This window comes from Mastigoproctus giganteus, chromosome 6 (genome assembly GCF_048544385.1).
Source record: "Mastigoproctus giganteus isolate SK-2022 chromosome 6, ASM4854438v1, whole genome shotgun sequence".
NCBI classification, from domain to species: Eukaryota; Metazoa; Arthropoda; class Arachnida; order Uropygi; family Thelyphonidae; genus Mastigoproctus; species Mastigoproctus giganteus.
The window spans coordinates 189,387,146-189,414,992 of NC_143580.1; the positions used below are offsets into that span (position 1 = coordinate 189,387,146).

Sequence of the window (27,847 nt, forward strand, 5' to 3'; positions counted from 1 at the left end):
ATGTGAGATGCAACATTTGGTTTCAACATGACAGGGCGCCTGCCCGTTATGGACGGTGTGTTCGTGACCATTTGAACAGCCGTTTTGGGCGTCGATGGATTGGCCGTGGTGGACCCGTTGCCTGGCCCCCATGCTCACCTGATTTATCGAGCCTTGATTTCTTTCTGTGGGGGGGGGGCCCTAAAATCTATCGTGTATGAATCGCCTGTGGAGACCTCGTGGCGAGACTCGTCTGCCCTGCTGCTACTGTCAAAGAAACTCTAGGTGTGTTCGACAGTGTCCGCCAATCCATGCTGCGTCGGTGTCGCGCATGCATTGCGTCTCATGGTGGAACCTTCGAGCATTATGTTATGTCAAATAAATGTTAACCACTAATTACATAATATTATGTCAAATAAATGTTTACCACTAATTACTGTCTTATGTCATTTTTGCTTCTTGTGTCCCTGCTACTACTTTCCCGTGATGTTTCCAGTTATGGGTTCCTATGCGATTCGCATTCCTTTAGATGTTACCTACCTCCCCTAAACGATTGTACCAATATTTTTGAGACACCCTGTATAAATCGAACTTTCTCTGAACGAAGGATCGCCGATGGAGCGGTCGTCCCGTTCATTGGCCACCAAGGTCTCCAGACCTCACTCCGTTAGATTTTTGTTTGTGGGGTTGGATGGAAAGCGCAGTTACAAAGAAAAGGTGAACGGACGAGACGAATTGCTCTCTCACATTTTGGATACTGCTGCTTTCATAAAGGAATGCCAAGACGACCTCAAAAAAGAACAACATGTCTTATTACCACAAAAGTTGCAAAGTGCATTGAGGTTGGTCGTGGGAGTTTCGAACATTTATTGTTAACTGTAAAAAAAATTGTCAATTATTTGTGTTTAGTATCATTCAAAAAGTTAATAAATACAAACAATAAGTTTGTATTTATTACAATAAATCTACCAACAAGTATTTCCTAAAAATAATTTATTATTATTATTTTTTCTTTTTTATATATTTATTTATTTTTATATTATTAATTTTTATAGTATTTTATTTATTTTATTTTATTAATATTATTTATTTATTATAATTTTTTTTGTAGGCTTCCAGGAGTGGGCTTCCAAAGAGTGCCCGCATTCCTGCACCCAGGGAGCAGGAATGCAGGCACTCTTTGGTCTAGCACTTCTACCACTGGGGGTGGGATTTTTGTGCTGTTAACACACAGTGTAGTAGACTTATGCAGCCCATGTCCCTTGGGATGGGCACTAGGTGGCAGTTGCCTACGTGTTGACCGGTGTCTGGATAATAGATAGCCTGTATACAACATTAACACATATATTATACGCAACATAAAATTTTACACTTTTTTTTCCAGGTCTTGGTAATTCCGGTTTTGTTATTACAGGCAGTAAAATTAGGTGTATTTAGACTTATATCTGGGGGCCACCAAAAGACCATATATATATATATAAACAAAACAATAAATTAGTATCTATTACAATAAATCTACAAACAAGTATTTCCTAAAAAAATGCAGGTGAATGTGCAATTTTCGCGTTGCGTTGCGGATGAATTGAGAGTTTAATGTTTGCAGGATAAACTAGATATTTTGGCTATTCAGGAACCCTACTCGATTTACAGACAAACGAATAAGTTATATTACGTTATTGGATACCTGATAGTTGCTAGAGTCATTGCATGTGAATCCAAGCAGCCAAAATCTGATTTAACTGAAACGGTCATTCTCGTTTTTGTATATCCTTTTCTACTTGCATCCATATTTTTCTACCGAATTTTTAGACTTCTACATAGTTTCAATATATTGCACTCCGAATAATAATAATATTAAGGTATCAATGCATCTTTTGGAAGCAATTTTAAGCACTTTTCCTGGTGCAAATATATTGGCTCAAACTGACTCATATGTAACGACGCTACAGATTCTGTGTTTGAAGAATTTATATTGACTAACTATTGGAATATGCATAATCTTACATTTAAAGGGTACAGCTCTAAAACGGTGTTCGCAGGCCTGCCACTAGTTAGTACACCGGACCGAACCTATTGGTAATTCTCAAGGAGGCATCCAGATCTGCTAGTGTACAATCTTGCTACCTCTACTCTGCCAGATAGTGACTGGAGGGAGTCCGAGTTGTGTGTATGCGGGGCGGATTGTCGAGGCCACGTTATGTCAAGGATCTGGGTATATTCTTATCATGTGTACACGATATCCAAAAATTTCATTACTTCATACAGCATGTCCCAACCACTTTTTCTTACTATTGAATACACCATGAATTGTCAAACTAATAGAGCAAGCTTATCTGCGAAAAGACCTAAACCTCCAAAGCACTTCCTATTTCATTTCACAAATATACGTGGTCTCAATTCTAATCTCAACGATGTCCATTTCCACTTGCAGTCTGCCAAACCCCATGTACTTTTTCTGACATCTCAGTTATCGGTTGATTCAACTAATGCTCATCTCAGATGCCCAAATTATTCGCTGTATGATTCCTTTCGCCTCAAAGGTGCTACTTGTGCATATGTCCGTTCCGATATTCCCTGTCAGGGACTTGGCAATTTGGAATCTCTTCTCTTTGATCTTCTCTGGCTTAAAATCTCTCTACCTCACTGTGTCAAATTATCTGTTGTCTCTACCGTTCTCCCAACTCCACTAATCACTTGGAGCTCTTTGACTTCCTCTCTTTGCAACTTGACTTTCTCCAGTCCAACTTTCCTAACAGTGAGGTAATTTTCCTTGGTGATTTTCATGTTCACAACTTCAGCTGGCTTCCATTTTCAAGTCACACCGACCCAGCTGGTCGAGATGCCGAGGCTTTTGCTATCACTAATGACCTTGCACAGATTGTTCATTTACCTACAAGAATACCGGAAAATCCTAATCATACAGCCAACACGCTTGATCCTTTTCTCACAAACCATTCTAAGTACGCGGTGGAAGTGAGAGGTCCTTTAGGCATTTCAGATCACAACTTGGTGATTGTCTCTTCTCCAAAGGAGCCTTTATCTCATGGCTATTCCAACCTCGTGTTCAAGGCTGTTCAAGAGACGAATGTTGCATATCGTAATTGGCTTGTGTCCAATTCTTCAGTTTCATTTTCTGCCTGCACCAAAGCTCGCAACAATTGTAAACCAGTTATTAATCAGTCCAAACTAGAGTTTGAACAGGCTAAGAGTAGAAACCTTGCTTCTTGCCCTAATGGTAGCCGAGCATTCTGGTCTCTTACCAAAGCTATTGGCCGCAACTTTTGCCTATCTCTGCTCCCACCTCTGTCCAAACCAGATGGTTCTGTTGTCACTTCAGCTAAGGATAAATTTGACTTCCTAGCATCCCATTTTTCTTCCAACTTTTGTATTAATGACCTTGGTAAAACACCTCCCAACACGCTCCATTCAATGCTTCCTGTGGTCTTCCATAAAAAGGATGTCAGAAGGATTTTGACGAATCTTGATGCTCAGATAGCTCTAGGTCCCGATGGTATTTCTCCACTCGTTCTGAAAACCTGTGCTCCTGAACTTACACCTGTTCTTTGCGGCCTCATTTCACTTTCTTATTCCAAAGGTGTTTTTCCTTCTGTTTGGAAATTTGCTCATATCCAGCCAGTTCTTAAAAAGGATGACAAATCTCTCCCATCCAATTATCGTCCCATTGCAATTACTTCTACTCTTTCTAAAATAATGGAGAATCAATTAACCGCCAACTCTTCAACTACCTAGAAACCTTCTGTCTGATCAACGATCACCAGCATGGATTCCATCAGGGTATCGATCCACTGGTGATATTATTGCTTATGTTACCCATTTATGGACTAATTCAATAGAAAGGTTCGGTGAAAGACAAGCAGTTGCTCTTGACATCTCAAAGGCTTTCGATCGTGTTTGCCATAAAGGTCTTCTAAACAAGTTTCCATCTTATGGTCTGCCAACTGTTTTTTGTAATTGGTTATCCAGTTTTCTCTCTGATCGCTCACTGAGGGTGATGGTAGATGCTCTCTGTCTTCTTACTTTTCCTCCAATGCAGGAGTCCCCCAAGGTTCAGTTCTTTCCCCCACTCTTTTCCTCTTGTATATTAATGAGCTTCTTCCATTGACTCGAAATCCTATCCGTAGTTTTGCTGATGATAGCACATTGCATTCCATTTTCCATTTTGAGAAACCTTGCCCTGCTCAATCAGCTTCAACTTCTTGAAGTTGAAGCTGATTGAGCAGGGCAAGGTTTCTCAAAATGGAAAATCTGCTACCAATTCTTAAATTCCGATCTTCAGGTAATTCTCCAGTGGGGCAAAGACAACTTAGTTGATTTTAACCCTTCAAAAACTCAGACTTGTCTAATATCTTGCCAAAAGGAGTGTTCTGCTCCTATGCTTATATTTAGTGACAATCCGATCTCTAGACAAAATGATATATCTCTTTTGGGGATTACCCTGTCTTCTAATCTCTCTTGTCACAAGCACATTTCAAATATTGCTTCCTCTGCCTCTAAAAAACTTGGTTTTCGTTTTCGCTGACGGCGTTACTTTTCTTCCAAACAGCTGCTCACTCTGTATAAATCGCAAATCTGCCTTACCATGGAACATTATTCTCACATCTGGGGTGGTGCCCCCAAAACCTCTCTCTCAGGCTCTAGATTCCATTCAAAAGAGGGCTTTATTATGTTAATTAATGACTCCTCTCTAACAGAGTCTCTCCACTTTCTGTCTCATAGACGTACTGTTTCTGCTGCTGCCTCTTCTAAAAATAGTTCCATGGGCACTGTTCTGAATTTGCTTTTATAGTTACCGCTCTCTCTTTCAAAACAGTCCGAACACGTGCAGCTTCCAGCCAACATCCATTTACTGTCCAACTTCAAACTCACAGATCCAACTTTCATCTTCCTCGTTTATTCATTCAACTGACGTTTTCTGGAACAACCTTCTTTCATACGTATTTCCTGAAAATTACAGTCTACAGAAGTTCAAGTCCAATGTCAACAAATATCTTCTTTCGTCTTCTCAACCTCCAACCCAAGCACGGTACTGAGTACTATAGGTTCTAATACCTCTCGTGTTTGGGGTTTACATAAAAAAAAAAAAAAAATCTTCCCAACATGCCAACAGCCTTTTGGAATGTTTGCGGACGGTCTATCATAGACCTTGCCCGTTCCTTTCCATGGTTGTCGCAGCATATAGAAAGCTGGATGGTCTGCCTGGATACCAAATTTAGGCAAGTTTTGCTACAAGAATTTTCAGATGATAAAATTGCACAATTAAACAGTTATTCTGATATAGAATATGTTTACTTTGTGTGCAAAAAACGACTGAATTCACTAAAAGGAAAGTTAGGAGACCTGGCTCCACCCTATGGTGGAATTCCCAGTTAATTGAATTGTTTTGAGAAGAAGACGGTTTATAGATGCAAGGGAGAATTTCCAGAGGCACAGATACTTAACAGAAACAGATGTTAGGGACGACTAAATGAAGATGATATTGTCAATAACGTAAGGAATATTTCAAAGCTATTGCAGAACCCAAAAGATTCTCATGGCAGAAACTAGTGTCCCATACAGGTAATTCTGATTGATGGGGATTAATATATAAAATTTGTCGTGACAAACTTGTAACTCCTTAGATATATAGTTCTGTTTACTCTAACGGAAGTCTGACTACTGATTGGCTTTTCACGGTTAAAGCTATTATAGAAAGACTTTTCCTGACCCAGAGCAAGGCACAACCGACCAAACTCAGATAAGGTTCGATAATGGAACTTACAAGGGATCAAATGGCACTGAACTATTTAGTCTAGATGACCTGCAATTTCTAAAATTAGTTTGTTAAAATGTCCTGGAATGGACTTAGTTTAAGATGTTACAATCAAAAGATTTCCCGAATATTTTCGAAATATATTGTTGAATGTATTCAACAAATGCCTATTAGAGTAGACTTTTCCAATTTTTTTGAAGAGTGCGTTATTAAATATGCTCAGAAAGCCTGCAAAATTAGCAACAGGTCTAAGGCATAAGGCCCTATATCCCGTTTAGGAAATCTTGGAAAGCTTTATGAGAGATTATCAGCGCCTAGGATGCAACTGTTTTGGCTACAAATAATATGATTTCTAATTCACATTTTGGCTTTAAGAAAGGCTGTTCCACTGAAGATGTCATCAGAAATTTGGTGAATCTATGTAAAACAACACACAGAAAATATATGATGGTTATTTTAATCTACTTTGAGGGTCCTTTCGATATACTCTAGTGGGAGAGCGCACGCAGATCACTTCGAAATGCAGAATGTGATGATTTACTCTATCAGGTTATTAGATCTTGTTTTTCCGATAGGCAGATAAAAGTCATCCCACAATATTTGGTATTTTCAAAATTCATTTCCAAAGGATGTCCACAAGGCTCGATCCTTGAATCTCTCCTCTGGAATTCTGTTTTAGACCAATAGTTACTAAAATAAAGTCAAATTTGCAATAAAATGGCATGTGCTGAGGTTTAGTTATACGCATACCGGGCGGCTCGCGGTTTTTGCTAGAAATACATCGGATAGAAATCCTAGATGATTTACTGGAATGGGCTAGAATAAACACATTAAAAATTTCTGAGACGAAAACTAAAATTATGATCTTCAATAATAAACTGGATTATAACAGACCTCCTAAACTTCATATCAACAATGCCCAAATTCCTTATGTTTCTCAAAATAAATATCTTGGTCTCTTAATTGATGATAAATTTTCTTTTATCCCTCATGTCAAGGACTTAGCTGAAAAGATTACAAAGTTTACTGCCAATGTGATTAGGCTCTCCAGAGCTGAATGGGGTATAAAGCACAAAACTTTGGCATTTAATTATAAAGCTATATTTTTACCAATTGTAGCATATGCGGCTGCAATATGGTTTCTTACAGTTACTCACGTCGCAGCGAAGACCAAACTTTTATCATTTCATAGAAGGATGATATTGGAAACACACAGATGCTGCAGAACAATATGAACCAATGCATTACAAGTGATCTCAGGCTGTATTAGCATTAGCATTAGCATTAGCATTAGTAGAGGCATTTGATGCAAGAAAGCAAGCTTATGCAGCATCAGCCAAAAAAAAAAAAAAAAAAAAATACCTGTCCAGCTGAGCCTTAAACTTATTTAGGCTATCAACCTTCACCACAAGGGATGGAAGTGTGTTCCACCAACCAACCACCCGCTGGCTAAAGGCAAATTTCCGCACGTCTATCCTACATCTGTCTTTCCTCAATTTGAACTAATGCCCTCTCAGGTGATTTTTCTGAGCTAGAGGAAGAATCCCATCAGCATTGAGCATGCTTAAACCATTCAAGGCTTTAAACACCTCTATCAGATCACCTCGCTGGTGCCTAGTTTCCAGACACTGTAATTTGCAAAACTTAAGCCTTTCTTCGTAAGAGCACCCCTTTGTTCCATTCACTAATCTTGTTGCCCTTCTCTGTACTCGTTCCAGCAGCTCTACATCCTTCTTGAAATGAGGCCTCCAGACCTGTATACAGTACTCTAGGTGTGGCCTGACCATCGCCTTATACAATGGAATAATCACCTCCTTATCCCTGCTGGAAAAATTCCTGTATATCATTGACAATACTCCATGAGCTACGCTTGCAGCCCGTCTGCACTGCTCAGAGAACTTCATATCTGCCTGCACAACCACCCCCAAGTCCCTTTCATTCTCTACCACTGTCAGTGTAGTACCACAGAGTTGATACGTTGCTCTGGGGTTGCTGTTTCCCATGTGTAGTACTTTTCATTTGTCAATGTTAAACTTCATTTGCCACCTCTCAGCCCATCTGCTCAACCTTTCCAGATCCTGTTGCAGCAGCATAGTGTCAGTAGTGTCCTTGACAACCCTGCCAACCTTTGTATCGTCTGCAAACTTGGACATTAAGCCCGATATACCATCATCAATATCATTTATAAATACAGAAAACAATAATGGACCCAACACTGAGCCCTGAGGGACTCCATTAATAACATCAGTCCACGATGAGCAGTGTCCATTGATTACCACTCTCTGTCTTCTCCCCCTCAACCACCCCTTTATCCATAGCAGCAATTTGCCTCCAATGTCACACTGCTCCAATTTGTGTAGCAGTCTTCCATGTGCAACAGTATCAAAAGCCTTTCTAAGATCCAAGTATATAATATCAAAGTTATTCCCTGCATCCAGTTCTTTTGTGACTGCATCATAGTATCCAATCAAGTTGGTCAGGCAAGACTTCCCCTTAACAAAACCATGCTGTGTCTTAGCTATAACTGAAGTCTTGTCTAAATGATCCTGCAGTGCTTCTTTAACCAGTGCCTCCATTAATTTTCCTGGAACAGAAGCTAAGCTCACAGGTCTATAATTACTTGTGTCAGCCTTTGATCCTCCTTTGTGAATTGGGGTCACATTTGCACATTTCCAGTCTATGGGTACCTCCCCTGAGTCCATGGAAGCTCTCATAATTATGGCTAAGGGTTTGCTTACTTCCTTTGCTGCCTCCTTTAATATAACTGGATAGATCCCATCCACCCCGGGTGCCTTTCTTGTGTTTATCTTTATGGACATGTGGACATGTGTATATGTAATGGGCGGCACCTAGAACGTCTGTTCAACTCCGCCTCGTGTCTCTGTGAAGAACAGTATCACTACAAATGGGCCAGATATGTGTGTGACGTACGTTTGTGTGTTTTATGTGTGTGTTCTGTTGTTATGTTCTGGCCACTTGGCTACCCAGAAGCATCAGTCGCCTGGACAGATGATTCTGGGTACTCGTTACACCACGGGAAGGTGGGCCAGTTCCAGTAGAGCACGTAACGCCTCAAAAGAGACTCTGACCCACCTGATGTTGCCAAAAGGTGGGCCAGTTCCAGTAGAGCACGTAACGCCTCAAAAGAGACTCTGACCCACCTGATGTTGCCAAAAGGTGGGCCAGATTCCTCCGGGGGCCCATTCCAGAGGAAAAAGAAAGGAGCGAGAGAGGGAAAAAAAAAATAATAATATTAATAAAATAAAATGAAAAAAAAAAATAAATAAAATAATAATAAAATAAAAAAAAATAATAATAAAAAATAAATAAATTTTAATTGTAATAAAGGAGAGAAAAAAAAAAAAAAAAGAGAAGAAAGAAGAAAGAAAAAAAAGAAGAAAAAAAAGAAAAATAAAATAATAATGATAATAATAAAGTAAACACAACCCGTGGTGCTGGTAAAAAAAAAAAAAAAAAGGACACGTGATAATAAAAAAATAATCGTAATAATAAATAAATAAAAGAATAAAATAAAATAATAATAAACTAATAGTAAAAAAAAAAAAAAAAAACAGACACACACAGGCTGGTGCTGGTGAGAGAAGAAAAAAAAAAAAAAAAAGGAAAAAAAGGGTAGTCTTCAATAAATACTCTTGTATCCAGAATAATTCAGATGTGGAATGATGACCTTTAGGATCAGTGCAGTGACAATTCATGCAGACATGAACCATAGAAGAAAACTATTGTCCCGCTTGCTTACACAGTTGTATTTGGTGGATTGTTCTGGTGCGCTAATCTGGCGTTGATTCTTTTTCTGCGAGCAAACACCTCGGAGGCAAAGTTCTGAAGTGCTGAGAGATTATTCTTATTATGCAGAAGCATTTCCTCATTCCCCGGAGAGAGATCTGGAACGTCAGTTCGGAGCTTCACCCTAAGATCGTCGTAGATTGCACAGTTACAGAGCAGGTGACTCCAATCTTCTGTATTCCCGCAGCTGCAGAGATCAGTGTGATGCAAGCGAAACTGAAAGAGTTTTTGATTGAGAGAGCCATGTCCTGTTATCAGAAAGGAAGTTTGCATAGTTAAAGAGCACCAGGTTTTAATTGATTTAGAGAGTAAGAAGGTCACATCAGGCAGAAATTTTCTTGTCGTCGCTCCAAGTGCGGTGGTGTCCCATCTGGTCTGCCAGATGCTAATCAGCTCATTAAACCATCTGGATTTCTCTTTTTTAGGATCTTCATTTAAATTTAGCTGGATTCCAAGTAATTCTGAAGGTATTTTTTTTTTGTGTCGAAAGCAGAGGCCACGATAGATGACAAATAGATCCAATGGGAGGGACCCCGCAATAACTTGCACTGCAGCGGTGGAAACTGTTCTAAAGACTCTGAGAATAGAGAGGAGCATGCTCCGCTGGATGGAATTCAGTTTTAACCTCATTTTGGAATTAGTGGCACGATGAAACCAAGCTCCTGCTGCATAAGTGACTATGGGCAGGAAAACAGCATTATAGTAGAGAAAGAGTGACTTCCTAGAGAGACTCCACTCCTCTCTGGAAATTCGAATAATTGACCCTGTGAACTTTTTGATTTTGGTACATATATGAATCAGATGAGGATAGAAGGAAAGCTTATGGTCAATAATGACCCCAAGGAGTTTTGCTTCAGTGACTATAGGAAGCCGCTTGCCAAAACTTTTGACTTGGGGAGGCCGCCTGAGATCTAATTTGGATTTAAAAAGCATCATTTTTGTTTTCGATGGATTAATTTTAAGTTTGTTAGCCAATGACCAGGTGGAAAGGTCAGTTAAAATCTGGTTTGCATTCACCTCCAACACTGCACGAGAACTGCCTGAGACCACAATTGTCAGATCATCGGCGAAAGCAAAAATTTTGCAATTCTGGAGAGAGTGGCCCAGCCAGTCTTGAAGCACAATGTTCCAGATAAGGGACCCCAGGACTGAACCTTGGGGACACCCTCGAAAAACCTTCCTAGAGACTTGGAGGAATTTGGATTTGACAATTATTGAGCGGTCAGAGAAATAGTTTTGAAATAATTTGTACATCTGTAATTTGCACAAAGGAGCATCTGGCAGACCGGAGACGTTCAAGAGCGCTGTCCCACCAGACAGTGTCAAAGGCACCCTCGAAGTCGACCATAATAGCTAGTTCAAACTTGGATTTAGAATTTATAATGTGCCAGACAAAGTCAGACAAGGCCTCCTCGCAAGAATGACCTGGGGTGAAGCCATATTGTGTTTATCTTCAACAGTTTCTCCTCCAGTTTACTCCCAGTTATTTCAAGATTCTGTAGCTTACTGCTAGAGTTGAATACACCTCTGGCATTCCCCTCGCTGAATAACTCCTCATGTGTGAATGTCGATGCAAAATATTCATTTAGTTTGTTAGCTACCTGAGCAGGATCATCAACACTTGACCCATCAATATCAAGTGGACCAATCTGATTCATCCCCTTCCTTCTAGAGTTTACATAAGTAAAGAACTCTTTGCTGTTTTTCTTTGCATCCCTTGCCAAGGATTTCTCGTAATCTGCCTTCGCCTGCCTAACCTCCTTTGTAACTTGGTTGCATATCAACTTGTATCTATCATAGGCTTCTGTGTCATGTGTTAATTTGTATGTATCCCATGCATTTTTCTTCTCTGCCATATGCCTCATTAGTTCATCTGACATCCATTTTGGCCTAAACCTTGAACGATATTTCTTAGTTGGTATGTAAAGCCTAGTAGCTTCCAAGATAAGTTCTTTGAATGCTTCCCATTTTGAATTTGCTGTTGGTAACATCATCAGTTGGTCCCACTGTATAGAATTTAAATACTGTCTCAGTCCATCGTAGTCGCCTTTACGGAAGCAATAACCCTTCCCTTTACCCCTAATGGTAGTTACCTCTTTGAGTAAATCCCACTTCAGCACACTGTGATCACTGCCACCTAGTGGTTCATTTATCTGCAGATTCTTAATGCATGAAGAATCACTGCTGATAATCAAATCAAGAGTATTACTCCCTCTAGTTGCCTCCCGAACATGCTGATGTAGAAAACAATCATCCAATAAATCCACAAAAGCCCTGCTAGTGTGTGAGTAAACAGCCCCCAAATTCCAGTCAATATCTGGGAAATTAAAATCTCCCATTATAAGACACTCTGATTTACTGGCCCACTCTATTTCCCTGTACAGTTCCTTATTATACTCATCAGAGTCATTAGGCCTATAGCACACTCCTACTCTCAATTTTGATCTCCCAATGTTTATGTCACACCAAACTGACTCCACACTGCACTGTCCAGCGATGTCGACTGGCTTCACTTCCTTGGTTTTTATGTGTTTCTTAACTAATAGCATAACCCCTCCTCCCTTCCTATCCTGTCTATCCTTTCTGTAGACGTTGTACTCCCCAAATGGCAGTTCTGCATCCCTTATATCTGTGTGACACCACGTCTCTGATATCCCAAGAATATCTGCCTTCGATGTTTTGAGCAATACCTCATATTCATCAAATTTATTTACTTAACTCCTAGCATTGGTGTACACGCAAGTATACCTGCACCTGTTTCTATTCTTAGCTACCCTAACACAACCCATGTGTTTACTTGTACCGCAATGGCTCCCAGCAGTCTCTGAAATATCATGCATCTTGTTTTTCAGGCTTCTGCTCATTCTAATAGAAGCAGTGCAAGAATCTCTTTCACCTCTGCCAGTGGCTACTCTCAATCTATTGGTCTTTGTCCCCCCCCCCCAAGCTAGCAGTTTTCCGACCCACCTAACACTGCCTCGATAGCATCAGCAAATATTCTTGCACCCTTTCTATTTAAGTGTATCCCATCCCTGTAGAAGCAATCTCTCCTGTTAAGAAGTACAGTCTAGGCTGAAAAAAATTCTACCCCTTGAGCCTTGCACAATCTTTCCAGGGCCGAATTGATCGACAAGGCTCTCATCATATACTCCCTCCTATCGTGTCTGGGCAGAATTGCAGACACTTTCAAATTCAACCCTAATTCTCGGCTTTTGTTCAACAGTGACCTGTACTTGTTAAGTAATTCTGCCGGTCTCCTACTCTTAATATTATTAGTGCCAACGTGTACAACTATATCACCTTTTGTGCCCTTAAAAGATGATATTCGCTCTACAACGTCATCAACCTTTGCCCCTGGCAGACATACCCTGGTCCTGTTCCACCTATCTTTTTTACAAAGCATGTTCCCCGTTTCCCTGACAATAGAGTCACCAACAACTACTAGTTCCTTCGGGACCAGCGCATTCTGCTTTAGGGGTTGTCTCTGTGTCACGCGATGCCCAAGTGCAAGCTCTGGCGTTGATTTGGGCAGCTGAGAGCTTGATGGGCCCCTCAATTTAGTTTCTTCGAGGGCATCCACCCTGTCCTTCAAGCTCTCATATAGGCCCACAAGAACGCCGAGTTGTTGCCTGATATCGATACACTCCTTGCATCGCGCACACACAAAGACATCCCCCTTGGCAGTATCATGTCCCGTACCCGATTGCTCTGCAAACATCAAGCAAACAGTGCATTTTATAAGGCTGTGAGTCAGAGGACAACTGCCCCCCCTCAGTTCTGCTCTGAGCCACAGCACTTCCATTAGCTTGAGCCTTTTGCTTTGCTGCTCTGGTCTGAGTCATGATTCTATTAATTTATTAATTAATTATGTTATGTTATTAATTATATTACGTTTGTAATCTAAGTCGTTATATGTATTTATTTAAACGTACAATTTAACTGCTAACGAAGTTCAACTAACGCTATCTAGTACGGTATATAACTATCGTATTCCGATTGTTCTTTGTGATTGACTTAAAGAAAGATTTGGCAACCCAAATCCTAGACAATGTAAGCAATCCGGCCACGGACATTCGGCAGGAGAAAATTAATCTTTGGACAAAATTCACCGAGAAGTGGAAATACAGATGGCAATCCAATGAAACAGGACTTACTACCAGGGAATTCATTGAAGATGCAACGTTTGCTGTAAATAAGAAAATGATGGATGGTTTTACCCTTCAATGACAATGTATTATTTAATTATTTGACTGCAGGATAAATTGTGCAAATTTTGACTTGAACACGACCTTTTGTGTTTCTGTGGGGCAGTAGAAGATCGGAAGCATGTTTTGCTTTATTGCCCAGCTTATGATGGCTTCAGCAAGAACTAATCAATAGGACTCAACCTATTAGGACTGACAACCTCAATATTTTGATTCAAGGTGTCAAAAACTTTGCGGCAAGGTATTTAGCAGAAGACTTACTTGTTTAGGATTTCTAGAAGTGAACACTAGAATGATATATTCATGAACGTACAATGGTTTGCAAAACTTAAGGTCCAGTCAGGTTTTCACCTGTAGCTTCTCATAGGAGTGGCCTGGATATGGGAAAAGCATACCGAAGGAACCTCGTGAAGTACAGAAATAATGAAGGAAACCTCACCGACACAACAACGGAAACAAAACGGTACAGAGGGACTTTATTCAAAAATGGCAACATAGCACTGGCTGCCATGATACAGATACATGATATATCACTGCCAATTATGGAACAAAGGGAGGAGGTGGTCCTCAGTAGGGCCACCCCTAATGTCGATGCAGGCTTTGAACCGCCTGTCCATACTTAGAACAATGTTGTTGATAAGTTGTTGTTGAAAAATGTCTGGGTGCGAGGTTGGCCTGTGCAGTCATTGCTCCTTAAAGCTCTTCAAACAGAGAAGTTTTTCCTGATTTATTTTCTGCTTTATTAGTTTAAATTGTCATATTAACTTATTTTCTAGAGTAGCTTTATATTCCTAGTTACGATACTTAGTTGAAAGTTTAACTTAGACAGAGATTTCGTAGATATTACTTAGTATTGGTAACGGTATCAAATCCACGTGTCACAAATTGAACGAGAGGTCTTTTAACCAAATTTAGTCGATTTATTAACCAATTGTTATATCAGATTATCTTCTATAAGTAGATTATAGACCTAGTCAGGATCCTTAGTTTATTCTAAATTGAGATAGCGAGATTTCGAAGCTAATCAATACTTACGAGTCCGTAGAAATACCGTTCATGATTTCCCGCCATTTTTACACGATAGCATAAGCTTAGTGTAGTATACTGCATAATATAATATTGTCAATTAATCAGTAAAACTATTAATCTTGATAAACTTTATTGTCAATTAAATTGTATTTTTAACTCTATAAATATATATAACGACTTAATCGTAACAAATAATTAATACATAACTATAGTGATACGGAAGTTGTATAAAGGGAACACTAGATACCGAAAAAAAAAAAAAAAAAAAATATATATATATATATATATATATACAGTATATATATATAACATAACTGTTTTGGGATATAACTTAAGGATTTAATTTTTGTTTTAAATTTTATTGAATTCAATTGGAATCATGACTCTGACCAGAGCAGCAAAGCAAAAGGCTCAAGCTAATGGGAGTGCTGTGGTTCAGGGGAGAACTGAGGGGGGCAGTTGCCCTCTGAATCACAGTCTATTAAAATGCACTGTTTGCTTGATGTTTGCGGAGCAGTCGGGTACAGGACATGATACTGCCAAGGGGGATGTCTTTGTGTGTGCACGATGTAAGGAGTGCAAGGAAATCAGGCGACAACTCAGCGTTGTTATGGGCCTTTATGAGACCTTGAAGGACAGGTTGGATGCCCTCGAAGGAAAAAAATTGAGGGGCCCATCAAGCTCTCAGCTGCCCACATCAACGCCAGAGCTTGCACTTGGTCATCAGGCAACACAAGGGCAGCCCCCTAGGCAGAATGCGCTGGTCCCACAGGAACTAGTAGTTGTTGGTGACTCTATTGTCAGGGAAACGGGGAACATGCTTTGTAAAAAGGATAGGTGGAATAGGACCAGGGTATGTCTGCCAGGGGCAAAGGTTGATGACGTTGTAGAGCGGATATCATCTTTTAAGGGCACAAAAGGTGATATAGTTGTACACGTTGGCACTAATGATATTAAGAGTAGGAGACCGGCGGAATTACTTAGCAAATACAGGTCACTGTTGAAAAAAAGCCGAGAATTAGGGTTGAACTTGAAAGTGTCTGCAATTCTGCCCAGACACGATAGGAGGGAGTATATGATGAGAGCCCTGTCGATCAATTCGGCCCTGGAGGGATTGTGCAAGGCTCAAGGGGTAGAATTTTTTTCAGCCTGGACTGTACTTGTTAACAGGAGAGATTGCTTCTACAGGGATGGGATACACTTAAATAGAAAGGGTGCAAGAATTTTTGCTGATGCTGTCGAGGCAGTGTTAGGTGGGTCGGAAAACTGCTAGTTGGGGGGGATACAAGGACTAATAGATTAATAGTAGCCACTGGCAGAGGTGGAAGTGATTCTTGCACTGCTTCTATTCAAATGAGCAGAAGTCTGAAAAACAAGATGCAGGATATTTCAGAGACTGCTGGTAGTCATTGCGTTACAAGTAAACACATGGGTTGTGTTAGGGTAGCTAAGAATAGAAACAGGTGCATGTATACCTGCGTGTACACCAATGCTAGGAGTTTGGTAAATAAATTTGATGAATTTGAGGTATTGCTCAAAACATCAAAGGCAGATATTGTTGGGATATCAGAGACGTGGTGTCACACAGATATAAGTAATGCGGAACTGGAATTTGGGGAATACAATGTATATAGAAAGGATAGACAGGACAGGAGGGGAGGAGGGGTTATGCTATTAATTAAGAAACACATAAAGTCAAAGGAAGTGAAGCCAGTTGACATCGATGGACAGGGCAGTGTCGAGTCAGTTTGGTGTGACATAAGCATAGGGAAATCAAAATTGAGAGTAAGAGTGTGCTATAGGCCTAATGACTCTGATGAGTATAATAATATATTGTACAGGGAAATAGAGTGGGCCAGTAAATCAGAGAGTCTTATAATGGGGGATTTTAATTTCCCAGATATTGACTGGAATTTGTGGGTTGGTCACTCACACACTAGCAAGGCTTTTGTGGAATTATTGGATGATTGTTTTCTACATCAGCATGTTCGGGAGGCAACTAGAGGGAGTAATACTCTTGATTTGATTATCATTAGTGATTCTTCATGCATTAAGAACCTGCAGATAAATGAACCACTAGGTGGCAGTGATCACAGTGTGTTGAAGTGGGATTTACTCAAGGAGGTAACTACCATCAGAGGTAAAGGGAAGGGTTTTTGTTTTCGTAAAGGCGACTATGATGGTCTGAGACAGTATTTAAATTCTATACAGTGGGACCAACTGATGATGTTACCAACAGCAAACTCAAAATGGGAAGCATTCAAGGAACTAATCTTGGTGGCTACCAGGCTTTGATTTGATTTGATTTGGTAGTTGTTGGCGCATCGGCTTCTGTGGCCATATTGCACCTCCCAAGGTTTTTGCAGTACTTTGATCCAAGCCCGAGGCGAGAATCGAACCCGCGACCTTTGGGTTGCCGGGCAGGTACTTTACCCACTCGGCTAGCCCGGTCGGCCCTACCAGGCTTTACATACCAACTAAGAAATATTGTTCAAGGTTTAGGCCTAAATGGTTGTCAGATGGACTAATGAGGCATGTGGCAGAGAAGAAAAATGCATGGGATACATACAAATTAATGGGTGACATGGAAGCCTATGATAGATATAAGTTGGTCTGTAACCAAGTCACAAAGGAGATTAGGCAGGCAAAGGCAGACTACGAAAAATCCTTGGCAAAGGATGCAAAGAAAAACAGAAAGGAGTTCTTTACATACTTGAACTCGAGAAGGAAAGGGATGAATCAGATTGGTCCACTGGATATTGATGGTTCAACAGTTGAGGATCCTGCTCAGGTGGCTAACAATCTAAACGAGTATTTTGCATCTACATTCACGCATGAGGAGTTATTCAGGAAGGAGAATGATGTAGGTAAAGTAAACATTGGCAGTGAGCTGGATGATTTTGTAATAACTGAGAGGAAAGTGGAGGAGAGATTGTTGAGGATAAACATAAAAAAGGTACCTGGGGTGGATGGGATCTATCCAGTTATATTAAAGGAGGCAGCAAAGGAAGTATGCAAACCCCTAGCCATAATTATGTGAGCTTCTTTGGACTCAGGAGAGGTACCCATAGACTGGAGATGTGCAAATGTAACCCCAATTCACAAAGGAGGATCAAAGGCTGACACAAGTAATTATAGACCTGTTAGTTTACCTTCTGTTCCAGGTAAATTAATGGAGGCACTGGTTAAAGAAGCACTGCAGGATCATCTAGACAAGAATTCAGTTATAGCTCAGACGCAGCATGGTTTTGTTAAGGGCAGGTCTTGCCTGACCAATTTGATTGGATACTATGATGTAGTCACAAAAGAACTGGATGCAGGGAATAACTTTGATATTATATATTTGGATCTTAGAAAGGCTTTTGATACTGTTGCACATGGAAGACTGCTGCACAAATTGGAGCAGTGTGGCATTGGAGGCAAATTGCTGCTATGGATAAGGGGATGGTTGAGTGGCAGAAGACAGAGTGGTAATCAATGGACACTGCTCAACGTGGACTAATGTTATTAGTGGAGTTCCTCAAGGTTCAGTTTTGGGTCCATTGTTGTTTTCGGTGTTTATGAATGATATTGATGATGGGATATCAAGTTTAATGTCTAAGTTTGCAGATGATACAAAGGTTGGCAGGGTCGTTAAGGACACTACTGACGCTATGCTGCTGCAACAGGATCTGGAAAAGTTGAACAGATGGGCTGAGAGGTGGCAAATGAAGTTTAACATTGACAAATGTGAAGTACTACATATGGGTAACAGTAACCCCAAAGCAATGTATCAACTCTGCGGTACTACACTGACAGTGGTGGAGAATGAAAAGGACCTGGGGGTAATTGTGCAGGCAGATGTGAAGTTCTCTGAGCAGTGCAGACGAGCTGCAAGAGTAGCTCATGGTGTCTTGTCAATGATATACAGGAATTTTTCTAGCAGGGATAAGGACGTGATTATTCCCTTGTATAAGGCAATGGTTAGGCCACATCTTGAGTACTGTATACAGGTCTGGAGGCCTCATTTCAAGAAGGATGTAGAGCTGCTGGAACGGGTACAGAGAAGGGCAACAAGATTAGTAAATGGAACAAAGGGTTGCTCTTACGAAGAAAGGCTTAAGTTATGCAAATTACAGAGTCTGGAGACTAGGCACCGGCGAGGTGATCTGATAGAGGTGTATAAGGCTTTGAATGGTTTGAGCATGCTCAATGCCAACGGGATTCTTCATCTTTCTCAGAATAATCACCTAAGAGGGCATAAATTCAAATTGAGGAAGGACGGATGTCGGATAGATGTGTGGAAATTTGCCTTTGGCCAGCGGGTGGTTGGTTGGTGGAACCGGCTTCCATCACTTGTTGTTGAAGTTGATAGCCTAAACAAATTTAAAGCTCAACTGGACAGGTATTTCGAACGAACAGAGGGGTGAAATGGGAGAGGGTTTTTTTTTTTTTTTGGCTGATGCTGAATAAGCTTGCTTTCTTGCATCATATGCCTCTACTAATGCTAATGCTAATGCTAAGTTCTTGCGGTTCATCGTCCATTCCTCTGTCAGCGCCATTTTCAGTTGGTGAACATTTTATGGTGGGTGTGGACTTGCAGCTAGGTGTCTCCCCACAGCGTCCAATATGTGTTCGAAGGGATTTAGATCGAAGGAACTGGCAGCCCAATCCATACGAACAATGTCCTCATTTTCCAAAAGCATATAAAGAGCTGCAGTGCGATGGAGTTTGGCGTTATCATCCATAAACACGAACTCGAGCCCAATGGCACCTCGGAACAGACGAACGTGGGAGAGGATTACCTCAGTACAGTAGCTTGCACCGGTTATAGTACCGCCTTCCAGTATCTGGAGTTGTGTACATCCCTCCAAGATAACGCCTCCCAGGACGAGAAAACCTCGACCGCCATATCGATCCCTTTCAATGATGTTTGCTGGGTGATACCCCTCGCCAGATTATCTGACGTCCAGAATCGCTGCTGAGACTGAATCTACACTCCTCAGTAAAGAGTACCTTCCCCATTGCGCTGCTGTCCAGTCCTTGTGTTCGATGCACCACTGTAAACGGTGTCTCCGGTGGGCAAGTGTTAAAGGGACACAGCGAACTGGCAGTCGGGTAAACAGTCCACCTTTGTGGAGTTGCCTGGCCACAGTAAACCGCCGTATCCTGCGTCCTGTGCAGCTGGTTTGCAATGGATCCCCCTGTCTGGTGTCGGACCCTCTTGGCCTGTCGGAGTATATAGCGGTCATCATTGGGCTTTGTTTTTTTTTTTGTGGACGACCACCACCACTAGTCCTTCGAACAGCTGTACTTGTCGTTCTGAAGGCCGACCACGCAGGTGAGACGATGCTATGGGCGATACCGAACTCTGCAGCCACACTCCTCGCACTTCGACCTTCCCATTTATTCGATCCCGGGCAAAGTCATCCAGATGTTGTCTACTGGCCATTTCATGGTCTGTAGTACTGTATGAAACCAATGGAACGTCTGTAACAATCGTGCTCACCATTCGGTAATTTGCACATAACTGCTGAACTTCTGCTTTTATATGTTTATGTGAGGCCTCTCATCACGATTCAAATTTTCGCACGTGCACCAGCTTTCTACTGAACCGCCACAGGCTGTTTCGTTTGATTTTGTGGTTGTAACGTTTAGAAATAGTGTTGGTCCTTAAGTTTTGCACACCAGTGTATATTTCTACCTTACTAAGTCAAACAGTTTTTAACTTCGAAACTAAATTTAGTTTTCTAAAGTTAATAATAATTTGGAATGTATATAATGGCATTAACTACAATAACTAACTGTAGACATAGAAGGATTTATTTGTTCTCTAGGATTGAGAATTTTTGGTGCAATTGGTTTAAGGGGCTAACAACCAGTAGCCTGTGTTGCCCTGGTTCATATCTAGTTTTAGGACAAGGTAACACAAGCTGTGTAGTCTTTTCTTGGATTATATGTTAATCTAGTATTTAAAATTATATTTTAATATGCATTCAACTTTATACAGGATTTAGTAAATTTTTATTTATTTATTCTTTTTTACCTCGGGTTGGGCAGCCTGAAGGCTACTGTCCCTTTTTTTTTTTTTTTTTTTATGAAAACCCCAAACATGAAAGGTATCAAAACCTATAGTACTTAGTACCGTGTATGGGTTGAAGGAGAAGTATGGGGAGAGTTGCAACCCTTTACTGGATGACAAATTGGTGCAGCAGCACTAGATAATAGAACCAGGCACTACTCCTCATGGTTAGGAATGGGCACTAGTCAGTGATTCACCGGGCATTGATCGCTGTAGACAGTGTTACTTTTTCAACACAGATTTTCCTAGGTAAAGTTCGACCAAACGTCTAGGTGCCACCCAAAACAAGTACATACCCATACATACATACATAGTATATCTTTTATTGCCTTTTGTAGCTTGCAAGTGAAGCTGTATAATTAAAAGAGTTTCTTACGCAGAATGCGATGATATGCATATTTGTATATAAGCAATAAAAATGTATGTAATAAAATAAAAAAAACCATAAGTCATTTATCATTCTTTAATACCTCTCATAATGGCTTTGTGCGTGCCAGTTTCAAACAGTTGTATTTCCGTATCCATTGAGAATTGGATACACAGAATCCATTGAGAATATATATATACACCTAAACACTCAATACAACCTCGATTTAACAGATTAATAGGGGAGAAGGGGTGCTGTTTATGCCGAAAGTCCTTTAAATCGAATGTAACCTGTGGGGGGGAGGGGCATTTTTTATTGTTCTTAATGTAAATAAAAGCTTTGATACAATAGAAAATGTTACAATTTGGCCTTTGTTTTACAGTTATCAGAAACAGTTTGTTTTTTTGCGCAGTAAATTTCACAAACACGTGCTGCTGAGACGCCTTGTTCTAATTCCTTAATTAGCTCTAATTTCTATGCCACATTTAAGTTCACACGCTTTCTTTTAACTCCTCTATCACTTGATGCCATTTTAAATTGTAAGCATTGCAAAATGATTTAATAAAGTCACAATTCAGAAATCACAGACAAACTCTGTATACAACTTGACCACACGATAGCCTGAGCCCGAAACAAAGTGAGTCGGTAGACCTGGAGTTTAGTGTCCCGAGTCAACCTGCAGTTTGGTGTCCCGAGTCATGTTCAGCTCGCAAGTCACTGCCTGCTCTTATCTATTATCTGGGAAAAAAGCTATTTGAACATGTTTTCAGAAAGAATCAAAAACAATTTCCTGAATTTGATTGTAAAAATTAAAGTAGGTAATTATCAAAACAGTAATGGAAATAGGTAATTATTATTAATTAAAAATTAATAATAATTACCTATTTCCAATATTAATATACCTATTATTAATAATAATAATAATAATAGGTATATTAATAATATACCTATTATTATTAATTTTTAATTTATAGCAACACTGAAACTTAAAAAAAAATGATATGGTCGAGATTAATATGTACATTACTGTATTATTATTTATCCGGTCCGTTAAATTCGAAATCCGTTATATCGGGGTCGGTTAAATCGAGGGTTTACTATATATATATATATATATGAATTTTTTTTTTAATTAACTTTATAAGTTTTTGATTTTGGGTGGATCACTATTACTATCAACCTGCCTGAAACAGAGACACTCTGCCAATGAGTAAAAATAGTCCACCAAGGCTCCTCTCGCCCTTGACGGGAAGTTTCTCCTCAGTTTTTGCCGTCGACAGAGAGAACAGTGTCGTTTTTTCCCTTTTTTCCCATAACTATGGAGGAGCAGTGGTGCAGTAAACCCTTGTAGTGGCCCAACTGCAATATTTGAATTTGGGCTCCAACCTTTTATTTTATTTTATCTTTTCAATATAGTGGTGTTAAACTATGGTGTTAAAGTGTGCCCTTTGACTAGGGCCGCGGTGCTTTGCCCTGGTTCTCTAAATCTTTGCTAAAGCACTATGGATAACTGCATATAATAACTCAAATAATTACATGTTTACTTAATTGTTTCTTTATTATTATTTTTTATCTGATGCTCTAACTATTGTTTTCGGTAAACCAGTTAACTGGCCTATTAGCCTATTAAGTTAGCTTTGGAAACTACGGAGTGCTCTGGCTGAAGCGCTACCTGGTTGAGCTTATTCGAAGTAATAGGCATGCGCAGCAGAGGTGTTTATTTCCAGATGAAAAGGGGAAAATAGGAAGTTTTTATTCGTTGATGGTATTAAAAGGAATTATGTTTTTAGCTTGTGTTGCTGTGTTAATGAAAACGACGAAGTAAAGAATTTGCATTTGCATTTAAAAGAAGCAAATGCGATGTTGGTTTCTTGTTATTTTATGTCAAGAACTTCACTGCAGAATCAAAATTTACATTATTTAGTAGGGCGAAGTATTTGCTTCATAGATCGTCGAAGTGGCATTTTCATTTGATTATATTTGTTTTTGTTCTAGTGTCAGCATCAAGTATGATAATATGATTATAGTATTTAACTTCAGATGTTAAGGTGTCTTGGGTGCTTACTACAACCCAAATAATATATATATATATGTATGTATATATGTTTATACATTATATATGCATTAGCAGTTATGGCCGGTATTGAAATATATAGTATGTCAGTAGCTGCCGATTATCTGGCAGCATGTTGCTACCCGACTACCGAAGATAAATGGCATTGCTTATTATTGATAACACGCTTAAACAATGCTATCATTCCTGGAATTGCAGGTTATGATTTTTGGTATGAACATATCTAGTGTTCGCCCTACCCGCGAGATATTTAATAAAAATCTTTAGGCTCAGTAGGAAAATTCTTTCCATTTTAAATATAAATATTGTTGCAATGGATTGTATAGAAGTTAGCTAGGAAGTGTGATGTTTTCTATTCGTAGTTTATAGAAACATGATTATTTTTATACCTTTTCGCAAGAACAAAATGTAATGTGCTGGACTTGGAAATTTAAGACAGTTAACCCTATGAAGGGTTATACATGTTTGGATCCATTTTCATTGGTGAAGAAAAAAAGTGTAACTTTTAAAAAAGATGTGTAATGAAAGACCCCAATTGTGACAAATTTTTTTAAAGAATATATCTTTCTTTTTGAGCTTCGGACATGTTTGCCACAGCAAACAGAGAGGCTGAGCAGATTTACGATTTTGAAATAGAAGAGAATGCAGTTAAATGGAAAGGAATTCTTGTTAGCTCTTTGCAGAAGGTAAGATAAAATTAATGTAACAAAACAATTTTCATTTTAATGAAATTAAAGGAATTTATACTCCTTAACTAAATTCAGGTTATGTAGATTGGCATTTTACTCCTAGTGGTGGTACCTCATTATTATTATTATTATTATGATGCAAGGAGGCCTGAGACTTATGCTGCACCAGCCAAAAAAAAAAAAAAAAAAACATTTCCTGCATTACCCTGAGAGAGAGAGAGAGGGGGAGGGAGGGAGTCAGTCAGAAGTAGAAAGGAATCACCAAGAAAGAGAATGATGATGATATCCAGCTCAGGACCCTGGGTGTGCCAAGCCCATACTCGCCAGATGTGAGCCCCTGGGGTTATTTTTGATGAACATTAATTGTGGCATGGAAGAAAAAGTACCTTATGCATCACTTTTTATGTGTGAAGTGATGAAGAGAGTAGTTATATGATCCTAAAGGATGATTTACATTTCTTAGACAGTTATATTTTAACATCATGAAAATGCTGGCAGAAATTCAAAAATAAAATATAAGTATGCGAATTTAAAACACTTCTTCATGGATTTATAAGTAAATTATGCTATTTCAAGCTGTAGTTTATCAGATAAACATTCACAGAATATCACTAGGACTTTAAATGGTAAGTTTTAGCAATATTTAACATTGCAGACAACACTTAGCATCAGTGAGACTTTCATTATGAATTCATTTTGAAACACGTATACCCAGTGAGACAGCACCAATGAGACTTTCAGTTTTAATGGATTATGGTATAGTATTTACATACCATTTTCTAACACCTTGTACACAATTTTGTTACTTCATGATGCTTAATCCCACTACACAATTTAGATCTTGACATTTTCTCTTTGGCAAAGTTTCAAATAACCTTTATTATGACCCCAGTGATAGTGTTGATTGTGGTGGAAAGCTTTTTAGGTGAATTTGTGATCTTGATTCAAGTCCAAAGCCAAGCATTTATGAAACATCCATCTTATTCCATTTGATTTCCAGTAACTTTTAAAATAATAGAAAATGTTAGGAAATTATATGCCAACCATAATGGTAGTATACGAGAATTTCTACTTTGAAACTTTTTATTGTAATTGTATTGTAATATAATGCTGTGTGCTCACACCAAAGCAATACTTTACCATTAGCATTAGTAAAGGCATATGATGCAAGAAAGCAAGCTTATATAGCATCAGCCAAAAAAAAAAAATCCCCATCTCATTTCACCCATTCACTTTCTCCAGATGTTTGTCTAGTTCTGCCTTGAATCTGTTTAAGCTATCAACTTCTACAACAACAGATGGAAGTTTGTTCCAGCAATTAACCACCCGCTGGCTAAAGGCAAACTTCCGCACATCTATCCTGCAACTGTTTTTCCCCAATTTGAATTTATGCCCTCTAAGGCAATTATTCTGAGCAAGAGGAAGAATCCCATCAGCATTGAGCATGCTCAAATCATTTAAGGCTTTATACAACTTAATCAGATCACCTCGCAGTTGCATAGTCTCCAGACACTGTAATTTTCAAAAATTTAGCCTTTCTTCGTAAGAGCAATCCTTTGTTCCATTCACTAATCTTGTTGCTCTTCTCTGTACTTGTTCCAGCAGCTCTACATCCTTTTTTAATTGATGCCTCCACACCTGTATATAGTACTCAAGGTGTTGTCTGACCATTACCTTATACAAGGGGATAATCACCTCCTTATTACTGCTAGAAAAATTCCTGTATATCATTGACAAGACACCATGAGCTACTCTTGCAGACTGTCTGCACTGCTCAGAAAACTTCATATCTGCCTGCACAATTGCCCCCATGCCCTTTTCATTCTCTGCCACTGTCAGTGTAGTACCACACAGTTGATAATGTTTCTCTGGCGTTACTGCTTCCCATATGCAGTACTTTACATTTGTCAATGTTAAACTTCATTTGCCACTTCTCAGCACATCTGCTCAACTTATCTAGATTCTGTTACTGCAGCGTACTGTCAGTGTCATTAACAACCCTGCTGACCTTTGTATCATATGCAAACTTGGACATTAAGCATGATATACTGTCATCAATATCATTAATAAATACAGAAAACAATAATGGACCCAACACTGAATCCCATGGGACTCCACTAATAACATTAGTCCACGAAGAGCAGTGTCCATTGATTACTACTCTCTGTCTTCTCCCACTCAACCTTTGTTCCCTGGCCACAGTGGTATTCCAGGAAATGAATGTGCAGATGATGCTGCAAAGCATCCTTTCAATATAGCCTCAACAAATGATCTAGTCCCATATCCTGATTATAGACACAAAATACAGAGAACATGCATGGAACAATGGACACTTCTGTGGAAAATGCAAACAAATAACAAGCTATTTCAAATAAAACCCGAACCACAATTATGGACTTCTAGCCTTCGTAAAAATAGAAAAGAAATAACCTTAGCCAGAATCCGAATAGGTCACCCTCACCTCACCCATCTATATCTGCTTACAGGGAATGATCCTCCTCAGTGTGCGCACTGCTCGCAACCACTTACAGTAAAACATGTACTCCTTGAATGTAGATTGTTTAACAACGCCCTACGAATGGCTTTTAGTTTCATCTCAGATCTGCAACAACCTATGTCTCTCAATAGCATCATAGGTAAAGAAGCAAATCTCTCTGAATTCTTTCTCTATTTAAAACAAATTCAAATGTATGATTGTTTATAACTGCTATACAAGCAGTTCCTGTATGTAAAGTTAATTGATTTGGGAGGTGCAATATGGCCTAAGTTGCCCTTGCACTGAAAACACCACCACAACAACAACAACAGCTCCAATTTATGTAGCAGTCTTCTATGTGCAAAAGTATCAAAAGCCTTTCTAAGATCTAAATATATGAAATCAAAATTATTCTTTGCATCCAATTCCTTTGTGACCACATCATAGTCCAATCAAATTGGCCAGAAAAGACTTCCCCTTAACAAATCCATGCTGTGTCCGAGCTATAACTCAAGTCTTGTCTATATGATCCTGCAGTGCTTTTTTAACCTGTGCCTCCATTAATTTCACTGGTACAGAAGTTAAACTAACAGGTCTGTAATTACTTGTAGCTCTTGATCCTCCTTTGTGAACTGGGGACGCATTTGCACATCTCCAGTCCACGGGTACCTCCCCTAAGGCCAAAGTAGCTCTCATAATTATGGCTAAGGGTTTGCTTACCTTCCATCCTGCCTCCTTTAATATAACTGGATAGATCCTATCCACCCCAGGTGCCTTATGTTTATCTTCAACAATTTCTCCTCCACTTTGCTCTCAGTTATTACCAAATAATCTAGCTTACTGCCAGCGTTTAATTCACCTCTGGCACCCCCTCAAGGAATAACACCTCTTGTAAATGTAGAGGCAAAATACTCATTTAGTTTCTTAGCTACCTGATCAGGATCATCAACAGTTGAACCATCGATATGAAGTGGACCAATCTGATTCATTCCCTTCCTTCTAGAGTTTACATAAGTAAAGAACTTTTTGCTCTTTTTCTTTGCATCCTTTGCCAAAGATTTCTCGTAATCCCTATCCTCCTTTTGACTTTGTTACAGACTAGCTTATATCTGGTCTGTAACCAAGTCACAAAGGTGGTTAGGCAAGCATGCTGAAGGCATGTATTTTATGCAAAAGATTCCATGAAACTTGGCATACATTAAGAAAAATCTCTGTACAGGTCATAACCTCTTATAAGTGGTTATGACTGTCACATATAGGGAAGATGATGGTGGGGGAAAGATACTGAGAAAGACAAGAATAGAAATGTTTTATGGAATCTTTTATGCAAAAGATTCCATGAAGATTAATGTGGTGCATTACATTTTTCTCCCATGCCACCACTTCTAGA

At 39.5% G+C, this 27,847-nt stretch overlaps 1 protein-coding gene across 2 annotated transcripts in view; it reads left to right on the top strand.

Annotated features, from left to right (window-relative positions):
• Positions 1 to 22,959: 22,959 nt before the first annotated feature.
• Positions 22,960 to 27,847, top strand: part of Sos (Son of sevenless guanine nucleotide exchange factor) — a 669,490-nt gene continuing 664,602 nt past the window's right edge. For both annotated transcript variants that reach the window (XM_090376631.1, XM_090376632.1), the window contains exon 1: positions 22,960 to 23,978. In XM_090376631.1, coding sequence (XP_090232757.1) covers positions 23,877 to 23,978 — 102 coding nt within the window. In that variant the 5' untranslated portion in view covers positions 22,960 to 23,876. The remainder of the gene's footprint in view (positions 23,979 to 27,847) is intronic.